At 41.4% G+C, this 12,494-nt stretch overlaps 2 protein-coding genes across 2 annotated transcripts; one reads left to right on the top strand and one right to left on the bottom strand.

The window, feature by feature from the left end:
- Window positions 1–3,260: 3,260 nt before the first annotated feature.
- LOC141543785 (tripartite motif-containing protein 43-like) lies at window positions 3,261–4,631 on the bottom strand. The gene has a single exon (XM_074269510.1). It carries the CDS (start codon window positions 4,629–4,631, stop codon window positions 3,261–3,263), a length of 1,371 nt encoding a protein of 456 aa, XP_074125611.1.
- A 2,417-nt stretch (window positions 4,632–7,048) lies between these two features.
- Window positions 7,049–8,461, top strand: LOC141543784 (tripartite motif-containing protein 43-like). The gene has a single exon (XM_074269508.1). The coding sequence runs from the start codon at window positions 7,049–7,051 to the stop codon at window positions 8,459–8,461; it is 1,413 nt and encodes a 470-aa protein (XP_074125609.1).
- The last annotated feature ends 4,033 nt before the right edge of the window (window positions 8,462–12,494 follow it).

Here is a 12,494-nt window from a genome sequence, read left to right as displayed (position 1 = left end):
GTGTTGAAGATATCCACTTCAATCAGAATACATCTTCATCCAGTGTCACTGTTGAACTGTATATTGGTCTCCTGATTCTGCACATTTCACTCAACATCAGTCATGTCAGTCTCTCCAAGCCTCTCTGCATTCATCCTGCTGATCATTTCCTACAGAGCAATAATATTCCATAACATTCATATAGCATAATTCACCCAACTATTCTCCAATTGATGGGCATCCATTCAATTTCCAGTTTCTACCCGCTCTAAAAAGGGCTGCCACAAAGATTTTGGCACATAAAGGTCCCTTTCCTTTTTTTTTTTACTATTTCTGTTTTTTTTTAAATTAATTTAATAATTATAATTTTTCTGGCAGTACATATGCATGGGTAATTTTTTTTTTTTTACAACAGTATCCCTTCTATTCATTTTTACTAATTTTCCCCTCCCTCCCTCTACTCCATCCTCTAGATGACAAGCAATCCCACACATATTAAATGTGTTACAGCATGTCCTAGATACAATATATGTGTGGAAAACCAAACTTCTTCTTGCACAGTAAGAATTGTATTCTGAAGGTACAAGGAACCTGGGCGGAAAGACAATAGTGCAAACAGTTTACACTCAACTCCCAGTGTTCCTTCTCTGGGTGTAGCTGTTTCTGTCCATCATTGCTCAACTGGAACTGAATTAGATCTTCTCTTTTTTGAAGATATCCACTTCAATCAGAATATTTTCCATACACTATTGTTGTTGTAGTGTACAGTGTACAGTGTACAGTGTACAGTGTAGTGTAGTGTAGTGTTGACGTGTATAGCGATCAACTTGTCAGATTGGCTAAGATGACAGGAACAAATAATGATGAATGTTGGAGGGGATGTGGGAAAACTGGGACACTGCTGCATTGTTTGTGAAGTTGTGAAAGAATCCAGCCATTCTGGAAAGCAATTGGGAACTATGCACAAAAAGTTATCAAACTGTGCATACCCTTTGATCCAGCAGTGCTACTACACACAGAAAATTCAATGAAGATGCTTTGTTTGTTGAACTATTTATAAAAAAACAAACAAAAAAACCACTTTATTCCTTAAAATAAGAGATAAATCTGTTTTCTGTTATTCCTTACTGGACCGTTTTTAGAAAATTTCAAACTTCAAGTTACTGGTGGAATTTTAGGAGGCCATTGTGTGTCCCTTTCTCGCTTTTAAGATCTCTTTGGGATACAAGCCCAATAAAAACACTGCTGAATCAAAGGGTATGAAATTCAATAGCCCTTTAAACATAGTTCCAAAATGGCTAACTAACTCTTTTAGGGTGCTGTCCCTTTCAGGATTCAGACTGCCAGCTAAGGGTATATCCAAATCTCATAGGAGGTTTCCTTTCTTCTGGTCAATTCCAACATTAATTATTAAAACCCTTTTCTATGCTCACCTAACTCTATTTAATATTTACCTTTCCTGGTGTGTATAGGATCTCTTCACTTTGTCTATAACCTCTTCCCTAAATGAATCTACTTTTTGCCAAAAAGAATGGCCAATGTGAATTCTCCGCATGAACAAACTACAACTTTTGGTCCCTCTCATCATCAGCAGTCTGTATTACCCACATCCTATTGGTGCTTAAAACCCTTGGCCTTCTTCTTAACAAAAGCCAAGCAAGAAGCATCCCACCATTTGTCCTGCTACTCAATTCCTACTCCTCAACTCAAGGAGGGGAATGACTAGAAGCCCAGCAAACACATGATGCTGGCCTTCTCCCTTGCCTACATGCAAGTGCCGCCAGTTTTCAGTCCCATTCCTCCAGGTAGTGGAGCTTTATTGGGGAGATCCAGTGATTTTTGTCCCTCCAAGCTTCATGGATCATGTAGCAAAACTGGGGGCTAGTGCCCAGATTTATTCGGAGATGTCCTAAATCAAGTTGTTTTTCAACTTCTGGTGAGGACTCCACTTTTCACAAACAGATCTTTAAGCTTCGGCTAGGAGAATGTGACAGGAATGGGAGAGGCTGCTGGATGGCAGATTGTGTATGGGGAGGTTTGAGGGGTGTTTGCGTCCCTGACATTGCTAAGGAAACTCATGTAATATCTGGTCATCTAAGATTAAAAAGGGACCTTTGGTCTGTTTTGTTTCTGTCTCTGTGATCCCATTTTTGTTGGTCTGTGACAGTTTGCCTAGTCTTTGCAATTCAAATTCACCTAAGTTTTCTTAGTTTAAGGTTCTCTCCCTTGAAGAGAGATTCATTGTCCAAGCCTGTCTTGATTAGATTGTCACTCTTCTTGATTAAGATCCTTATGGCTTTAGGCTAACAGCTTCTCTAATGTACAGGAGGCTCCTTTCTTTCTAGATGGGGACTGTCTGTGTCCCAAGCTCTAAAATCCTCCTCTCGAACCCCCAGTAGATAAAAGGGTATGGCTTATCATTCAAGGCATCCTGTACCCAAGGAAACCCGCTTCCCTTCAACCCTTAACTGCAGAAGAAACGAATGAGAAAAGAGAAGAAAATTGTTGTAACTTGAAACGCAGTTTGATTCCACCTTAAAATGTGAGGTCTGTATGTGTTTATATCAGAATTCTGATTTGTATTGTATGAGAGAATTAAATGAAATAATTACTATTAAAAAGAATGTGCTACAATTTTGAAGTTGTTTATTCTGGGTACAAAATCTTAGAAATATGGGTGCATTAATCCATAATACTATACATATATCCATAATAATATACATAATACATAATCCAGTATTTCTACTGGAAATTTAAATCTGTATTTGATTGAATTCTAAGCTAAAAAACTGGGTGTAGTAATGATGCCACATTCTCTCTGGTAACTTATTGAAAAAGGTCACATGTTTGTATCTTCTAATTAGATGAAATGTTTAAGGTGTTAATGTTGCTTTCTAAGTTGTATATTATACACATTGTTAAAATTATATGAGCTATATATGAAGAATTCTGTTTGTCCTCCTGGACATGAGTTTTGTTTTTGTAAAAATTTCATTCAAAATTATTTAAGTGTCACCTATATTCTGAATTTCAGAAAATGAAATTCATTTTAAAACCTAAAACTCAGAAATGTGTACAGGACAGTGAAAAACATTATCTAGATTTATTTTTGCATGAAATAGCTCTACCTGCCCCCTCCCCCATTGGTTGGGGGAAGTGGAAGAAAAACTCACAGGTGATACTTTTTCTCTTTCAGGGAAGGCTGGAAATACAGTGAACACAGCCAGGGAGAAAGTGAGAACTCCCTGGAGAAATGTTCATTGAGAGGAACAGCAGCAAGCTCAAAGATGAGAGCCCACTGCACACAGAGTCATGGGACCAGGCTTTGTTCCTGGAAGTGGGGGTCCAGGGGAAAAGATGGGCTCGACGGGGGCTGTGAAGGGAATAGAATGGAATTTATAAATAAGAGAACTTTGGAGAACATTGTAAAAGGCCAGAGCCCCAGGGGAATATTCCAAGAACACCCCAACCCGACGTAGAGGGCCTTTCATTCGATGGTCCAATGGCCCAGGATAGGTCTGTAAATAGTATTCTCCTTCTTTCTTGACACAGCGAAGCAAGAAAGCAAAGTCACAGGAGTCCATGTCCCTGGTCCTTTTCCTCCTCAAGTAGGGGGTGTAGATCCCCAGGACCCACTGAGGCAGTTGAGACACATCCACCTCCCAGTACTGACAGCCCGAGCGGAAGGCTTGCTCAGCAAGCACAGCATGGCAAGAAGAGTCCTTAGTCTCCTCTGGCCAGTCCTCTTCAGCCTTGGCACTCTTGAGGTCCCCGGAAATGGAAACACAGGAATCAGCTGATGTGGGGTCCATGGTGAGGTCCACTCGGAATCTGTAGAGCATCTGGACCAGGCCAGGGATGGGATATTCTCTCAGTTCTGGGGTGACAGCCCTGGCCCTTTGGGCCAACACAGCCTTGCTCCTACCCAGCAACTGCTTGGCATCCTGCAGAAGATCCAGATTGGCTTGCTGGCCCACTTCCTGCAGATCTTGCAGGAGGTCCTGTAGGCTCTGTATGTGCTGGGATAGTGTGTCCTGGCTGGCCTTCTGCTCTTGACTTATCCTTTCAAGGCATCGGTTCTCTTCCTCCATCAGCAAGTGGTGCAGTTTGTGGAATTCTCCCCTGATCATCCAGTGCCAGTCAACAGTAGGTCTCTTCACCTGAGCAAGAAGTTGCTCATTTTCCTCCAGATGTTGCTTCAAAAGACTGTGAATGTGCTGAAGCTCCCTACCATATTTGTCAGGAGCCTCTTGTACAGGGGAAATTTTGTGAGCCCCATGCTCTGGGGTTTCACCACATGTCACACACAGTGTTGTCTGGTCCTGCTCACAGAATAGCTTGAAGGGTTTCTTGTGAGTGACACACTGGCTCTGTCCTTGAGTGCTCTGCAAAGTCTTGGAGCTGAGCTCTTTGCCCAGCTCAGTCAACTCTGCTAGGTGCCAGTTCACAAGCAGGAGTTCGCTGCCTTGTGAAACTTGCCTGCATTCAGGACAGGAGAAAACTTGGGCTCCAACTCTGCAGCTGGAGGAGAGACAAACTTGACAGAAACTGTGCCCGCACCCAATGGTGACAGGTTCACACAGGTAGCCCCTGCAGATGCTACAGGAGATCTCCCTCTGCAGTTCCTGCAGAAATTTCACAATAGCAGCCATTCTCTCTCTCTGATCTGCAGCAACCAGAGGAAGAATCTTCCTTGACAATGAAGGCAGAGCTACTGAGCACAAGGATGCTCTCTCCTTTTATAGGAGGCATCGCCACCCCTTAGGCCCTCCCAGCAAATGTGTGAACTCCCCTGCTTTGCCATCTTGTAGAACAACCTGGTAACTCTTCCTGAAGGGGGCAATCTTGAAGGCCCTGAGTTCACATCTCTGGTTGGCTCCATTGGATAAAAGGGTTCAGTCAAAGTGAGGATGCACCTTTTCCTCTAAGGAGGAATGCTTTGTAAACATGAACATTTAGCTCAATGGACTTTTAAATCTGATTTCTTCACAGATTATCTTGGATCCATAGTCAAGCTCATTCCTTCCCCCTTCCTGACCCTGCAATGAGCCAGAACTCTGTAGAACAAACAAGGATTCTTAGAAGGTGCTAACTCAGTGGAATTGATAAGACAATGGTTATCTAGTTTAGCACGGTGATTCTAGTTATCTACTTCTCTCATAGTTCTCTAGTGTGCTGTAGAGATGTAATGGTACTTAGGTGTTTAAGGGCAGACAGACATAGGCTTATCTGAAAAACAGAGACATAGAAGAGTCTCAGACAGAGACATAGAGAAGAATTGGGACGCCATCATTGACCAGCCTCATGGTGGTTCTCCTGCCTTTATTACTGTTTAACTGAAAGTCCAAGGCCCTTCTTGAGACCCTCCAGAGAACTAGCCCGGACATTACATTTTGGCGCCCAAAGTGGGGCAATGAAAAAGCACACAACATTTTGTGGCTCTGGACACAAAAAGTTACACTCCGTAGTTTGCCTGATTGGATTGGTGAATTCAATGGAGAAGTCCCTGTGACCCAGAAAGAGTTTGAATACAAAAATAGACAAGCAGGAAACTGGGTAAGAGCTAAGCTAGTGTTTCAGCTGAAATGGGACAAATATTAAGACAAGAGCCTTCCCCACCCTGAGGGGTGTATGTAACATACACAATTAGGTTAATAAAGAAGCAAAGTTTGTTGGTAACTTGAAGCAGATACCCAAACTCTTAATTATATTGGAGTGCAAGTCTCCTTGGCTCTCTAAGGAAGACAAATGAGAGGCAGATATGTGGAAACTAGTGGGAGAGCAACTAATTGAACATTATTAAACTATGTGTCCTGATTCAATGCCTGAGTAATCATTCCTATGTACATTATAATACAATTGGCTTTAAAGAACCCCACAACAACCCTTTATATAATGGCTAGAAACTGGAAAATGAATGGATGCCCATGAATTGGAGAATGGTTGGGTAAATTACGGTATATGAATCAGATGGAATATTATTTTTCTGTAAGAAATGACTGACAGGATAAATACAGAAAAGCTTGGAAAGACTTAGATGAACTGATGCTGAGTGGAATGAGCAGAACCAGGAGATCTTTATACACTTCAACAATGATACTGTATGAGAATGTATTCTGATGTAGTCAACATAGAGAAGATCTAATACAGTTCCAGTTGATCAATGATAGACAGAATCAGCTACACCCAGAGAAGGAACACGGGGAAATGAATGTAAACTGTTTGCATTTTTGATTTTTTTCCCAGGTTATCTTTACCTTCTGAAACCACTTCTTCCAGTGCAACAAGAAATTCCGTTCTGCACACATATATTATATCTAGTATATAATATAACATATTTAACATGTTTGGGACTGCCTGACATCTGGGGGAGGATGTGGAGGGAAGGAGGGGAAAATTCAGAACAGAAGTGAGAGCAAGGGATGATGTTGTAAAAAATTACCCATGCATATGTACTGTCAAAAAAGTTTATAATTATAAAATTAACAAAAAAAGATTTGGTATTTCCTAAGAAATTGACTAGCTGATCAGTAGGATGGGGATGTTCTCAAGGGGGATGTCCTTCATGTGGTAGTTGAGCTAGATGACTAGAGGGGACTTCAAAATCTCGAATTCTCTGCCTCTCAATAAGGGGAGTTCAAGGGGAAAAAGGAGGATGAGTCTCTATAACTGCTGCGGAACAACTGAGTGTGGAAGGGGAAAGGAAAGGAGCCATTTTCTCTGCAGAGGGTCTCTGAAAAATGAGATTTGAAAATCCATTGACAAAAATCTCCAGAATTGTTTGACATTCCCACTTAAAGACAGATCTCTTTGGTGAAACCTGTCCAATGAAAGGAGGCAGACAGAGGTGTGAACTCAGGGCACTCAAGCCTGCCCCCATTAAGAAGAGTTACCAGGTTGCTCTGCAGGATGGCAGGCCAGGGGAATTAACACCTTTGCTCAGAGGGCCTAAGGGGTGGGGCTACCTCCTATAAAAGGAGAACATCCTTGTGCTCAGAAGCACTGCTTTTTTTGAAGGCAAGTCTCATCGTCTGGCTGCTGCAGACTAGAAGCAATTGGAAAGAAAAGAATGGCTGCCCCTGGGAAACCTCTGAAGGAGCTGCAGAGTGAGATCACCTGTAACATCTGCAGGTGCTACTTCTGTGAGCCTGTCACCATCAGATGTGGGCACAGTTTCTGTCAAGCTTGTCTCTCCTCCAGCTGGAGAGGGGAAACTTCAGCTTTCTCCTGTCCCGAATGCAGACAAGCTTCCCAGGATGGGGAGATCCCCTTAGTGAACAGGCGCCTAGCACAATTGACTGAGCTGGGCAAAGAAATCAGCTCCAAGCTTATGCAGAGTACTCAAGGACAGAGCCAGTGTGTCCCTCACCAGAAACCCTTCAAGCTGTTCTGTGAAGAGGACCAGACAGCACTGTGTGTGACATGTGGTGAAAGCCCAGAGCATGGGGCTCACAAGATCTCCCCAATACAAGAGGCTGCTCACAAATACAGGAGGGAGCTCCAGCACATTCGGAGTCTTTTGGGGAATCATCTGGAGGAAGATGAGCAACTTCTTGCCCAGGAGGATAAACCCGCTGTTGACTGGAGCAATTTGTTTTCAAGGGAATACTCCAAAATATACACTCTACTTTTGGATGAGGTGAAGTCCCTAGGAGTCCCTGAAAGGATAAGGCAAGAGCACAAGGCCAACCAGGACAGACTATCCCAGCACCTGCAAACCCTTCAGGACTTCATGCTAGAGCTGCAGGCTCTAGCTCACCAACCCCATGTGGATCTGCTCCAGGATTCCAAGCACCTACTGAGAAGTATCGATGCTGTTTTGTCTCAAAGGGCCAAAGCTGTCACCCCAGAACTGATAGAACATCCCATCCCTGGCCTGATGGAGATTCTCAAGAGGTTGCAAGTGGAACTCACCCTGGACCCCACATCAGCTGATTCCTGTGTTTCCGTTTCTGGGGATCTCAAGAGTGCCAAGGCTGCAGAGGACTGGCCAGAGGAGACTAAGCCTCCTGAGGACTTTCCTCTTCATTATGTCTCTGCTGAGCAGGCCTTCAGCTCAGGCAGTCTGTACTGGGAGGTGGATGTGGCTCAACTACCTCAGTGGGTCCTGGGGATCTACATCCCCTCCCTGAGGAGTAGGAGGAGGAGGGGGAAGAAAGTGACCTGTACATCTCTGTTCCTGCTTCAGTGTGTCAAGAAGGAAGAAGATTACTATTTACGAACCTATCCTGGGCCATTGAACCATCGAGTGAAAAGCCCTTTCCCTCGCATTGGGGTGTACCTGCAATATTCCTCTGGCACTCTGGGCTTTTACAACGTTCTCCAGCGTTCTCTTATTTATAAATTCTATTCTATTCCCTTCACAGCCCCTGTCAAGCCCATCTTTTGCCCTGGCCCCCCACTTCCAGGGACAAAGCCTGGTCCCATGACTCTCTGTCCAGTGGACTCCCATCTTTGTTCCTGCTGCCATTCATCTCAATAAACATTCTATAAGCAGGACTTCTCAACCCACCACTCTGCTCCCTGACCTTTCCCTGCAAAAGAATAAACATCACCTGTACTTCATGAAGAGGGACTTCCTAGTCAGTAAATGGACAATAGTCTTCCACTCAGTAAGCTGAAGGACATCATTCCACAGTGTTCTGGCCTCTTGTCCTCCATGGTTCTGCCTGTTTATGAGTTTTCACAATCAATTGATTTGATATGAAAACCTCACAAGAAGGGTATGGATTGCATATATTTCTGTTTTGTTTTGTTCCTAGGATTTAGCAAAACCTGTTTTCAAATCCTTTTCCACTTGAATTACAATAAACTATTCTTAATAATAAAGATGACATAAATGCTAACATTTACTTTTCTCCTGTGTATTTTTTATTTTTATTCACTCTATCCCGTTGTGCCCAACTGATTCCCCATTTGAAGTCTGCTTGGAAAAGAGAGTGTAATGTTTTCCCGCTGACCATTTCCTTCTCCAATTCTTTGTAGAAATAGGGTATTTATCAGAATCTTTGCATGCATCTCATGAGCATTCCCCCTCAATTGGTACTTCATGGGTTGAGGAAATAGGAAGAGAAGAAGGGTCAGTTACACCATCAGCACCACCCATGCAACAGCTTTTTCTACCTCTATGAAATTATTACCAAACTCTCTAGTTAAAGCTAAAGAGGAAGGGCAGGATATATCTGATTTAAAAATTAATGAACACCAGTTTCTTCAAGAGTTTGACTCTTCAGGTCAAGAAAGGAGAAGATACACGCCTTTGGATCTGGAAATAATCAAAGATTTGAAAAAGCATTGAACTGTTTATGGGGCTACATCATCATATGTAAAATAGATGTTAGAAAATTTGGCACTAGTGATTTGAAATGTATAACAAGGACAAGTATAAAATCTGGGCAAAACTGATTATGCCTTTATGAATATAGTGAACTATGTAGAATACAAGCCCAAGGCAATAAACAAACTGGAGTTAATAGACAAATCACCTTTGACCAATTAGCAGGAAAAAGTCAGTTTGCAGATGCTTTAACTCAGATTAATTATCCTTTGAAAGCATAAGAGTCAATTTTTTTGTAGAAATAAGGTTTTTAACAGATTCGTTGCATGTAAAAATTTCCCCCAGTTTTCTGCTGTCCTTCTTATCTTGGCAACATTGATCTTGTTTGGAGAAAGTTGTTTAATATAATGAAATATCAAAATGAATATAATGACAATCATCTGGTTATGCAAGGAACTTCTAAGAGAAATTTGTTAGATTTTTAGTTAACTATAATTTCACTGAAAATAATTACTTCAAAATCCATTCAGCAAATTCTTTAAGAGTTCAATGATCTCCTTCAAGTTACCAACAAACTTTGCTTCTTTATTAAAGTAATTATGCATGCTACAAGCTCCCCTCAGGGTGGGGTAGGAGAATTGTTTAAGAATTTTTACCATTTTATCGGAAATACTAGCCCTTTCCAAATTTCCTATTGTGTATTTTTGTATTTATGCTATTTCTGTGTCACAGGGATTTCTCCAGTGAACTCACCAAACCCATCAGTCAAACTGCTGAGTGTAGGTTCCTGTGTCCAGAGCCAGAAAATGTGGTGTGCTTTTTTTCAGTGCCCCACTTGGGTGAAAAAATGAAATTGTAAGGCTAGCTCTCTAGAAGGTCTTAGGACTGGCTTTGATCCTTGGGTGGAACAGTGATGAAGTCATGAGAGTCACCATAAGGCTGGTCAAAGATGGAGTCCCGAATCTTCTCTGGGTCTGTGTGTGTCAGCCCTCAAATACATCAGGACCATTACATCCCTATAGCAAATTGAACATGCATTAGCCGTAAAGAGAGCCATTTTATCACTATGTCACAATAAGTATATGTTTAACTAGAGAATCAGTTTCTCACTAATCACACTGAGTAGGTGGTTAAGTATAAGCACCCTGCTGACAGTATCTTGAGTATAGCTTTTCAGAGTTACAGCCCTCTACAGCTCACTTCCCTAAAAGCTGAGACTATGGAACTAAATGGATCCCTATCATTGGTTACTCCTTGCTTCCCTCAGGGAACAATTCTTTTTTGTCTCTGTCCAATACATGATTGAGCACCTCATCATTAACCCTCTGAATTTGTAAAAGAAATCTTTGCAAAAATAGTTTGGGAAATCCTAGACAAAAGGGGGTCTATCAGACCAACATTAAAATCATGGGACACGTGTTAAATTATGGACAGAAACTAGAGTGGACTACAATTAATTTTGATGGTGGAGTATTACACAGATGAACCAAATCCAAAGTTTGATGATATCATACGGATACAACCTAAGATATTAGGGCACGGTAGCAGGGATGAGCACAAATTTAGTATGCACATTACTAGGAGCCCTTCAGACACTGGGTGTTATTTTGTTAGTGTCTGTTGACTCCAATAATCAGTGTCCCTCCAATGAAGTGGGGCCCAGGGTCCTTTGGGATATGGGGTCATGATCTCATATTCTGAAACTACTTCCTGCTAGTAATGGATTTAGACCCTGATTTGCAGGAATGGGCTAGGAGGTAATGGAAGTGAGTTATCCAGTGAATTCTGAGAAAGATTTGTGAAGCTAGTTAATGATATAGACCGGGTCATTTGAAGGTAATAAACCTAGGAGAAAACAAATCTTCCCCCAATAGAGCTTAGGAACAGTATCATTTGTAGCAATAAAGGGATTGCTTGGGGGGCCAAGGATCCATTTGTCAATGAGTTCATAAAGTGTTTGCCATTGGGTAAAGAGGGTAACACCTGATGATCAGGTTTTTTCCAACACTTACAAAAACTTTTCCATCCTTCACTGACAGGAGTCCACAGGGTAGGGCAGGGAAAGCTTGAGAGAGAAATGGGAAGAGCAGAGTTCTCATTCATGGGAAGTGGGTTTAAAGAGAATATCATTTCCCCCAGTATCTTTGAAGATAGATTCTGTCAGACAGAGTGGAGATAATCAATGAATTTTAAGTTCCTTAGCCACAGTGAGGGGGACATGAAAGCTAACCTCTCTGTAAAGAGTTGGAAAGGCCAAAAGGGGATCTCCTTTAGTAAAGCCCTCTACTGTTCTTGTGCTGGCCTGGCTCTTGCTACTGAGGAATTTTCTCGGTGTCAGGGGTACAAACAATCTTAATTCGGGAGAATGTGACACCAGCGGGAAAATATACTCTTGAGGTTTGAGATCATAACTTAGCGTACTGTTTGGATACAATAAAAAGAAGCATTTCCCGAGACCTCCACCTGGGATGGGAGTTTATTCAAAAATCCATTAGTTGGAATACTGGGGCAGTAGGAAAGCCAAGGTCAGAAAAGGTCCTTTTTTTGCTTGCATTAATAAACCAATTTTCTATGGCTTGGTCTGAGCACAGGAAAGAAGTTACTTTTAAGGAAACATGATGGTGGCACAGACACATAGGACAAACAGACATTGTTCCTCATTAGCGGAAATACAATTCAATTTCACAATTGAAATTTGAGAAACTATATGAATTGTAGTCACTCCCCACAGTCTTTTTCTCTCAGATTACTAAATCCCATTACTTTTTATCAGAAGGTTCATATCTAAAAGAAGAATTAAAATAGGTATTTTCATGGCATGCTTTCTTGTCACATGCAGATGAATTCAGAGAAAGGGGGTTTCATATCTCCAGCACTGTGCAGAGGGCATAAATTTTAAAAAAATAGAAAAAGGAAAATTACAGATATTGAAAATCCTACTTTAGGTATTTTAAGAAAGAAATAGACCTCAGTATGTAAACAAAACTGTGATGTTAAAGAATTTGCTGAATGGATTTTGAACTAATTATTTTCAGTGAATTTACAGTTAACTAAAAATCTAACAAATTTCTCTTAGAAGTTGCTTGCATAACTAGATGATTGTCATTATATTCATTATGATATTTCATTATATTAAAAAACTTACTCCAAACAAGATCAATGTTGCTAAGATAAGAAGGACAGCAGAAAACTGGGGGAAATTTTTACATGCAACAAATCTGATAAAGACCTTATTTCT

This window comes from Sminthopsis crassicaudata, chromosome 5, assembly GCF_048593235.1.
Source record: "Sminthopsis crassicaudata isolate SCR6 chromosome 5, ASM4859323v1, whole genome shotgun sequence".
NCBI lineage: Eukaryota > Metazoa > Chordata > Mammalia > Dasyuromorphia > Dasyuridae > Sminthopsis > Sminthopsis crassicaudata.
This window is presented reverse-complemented; position numbering and strand designations above follow the sequence as displayed.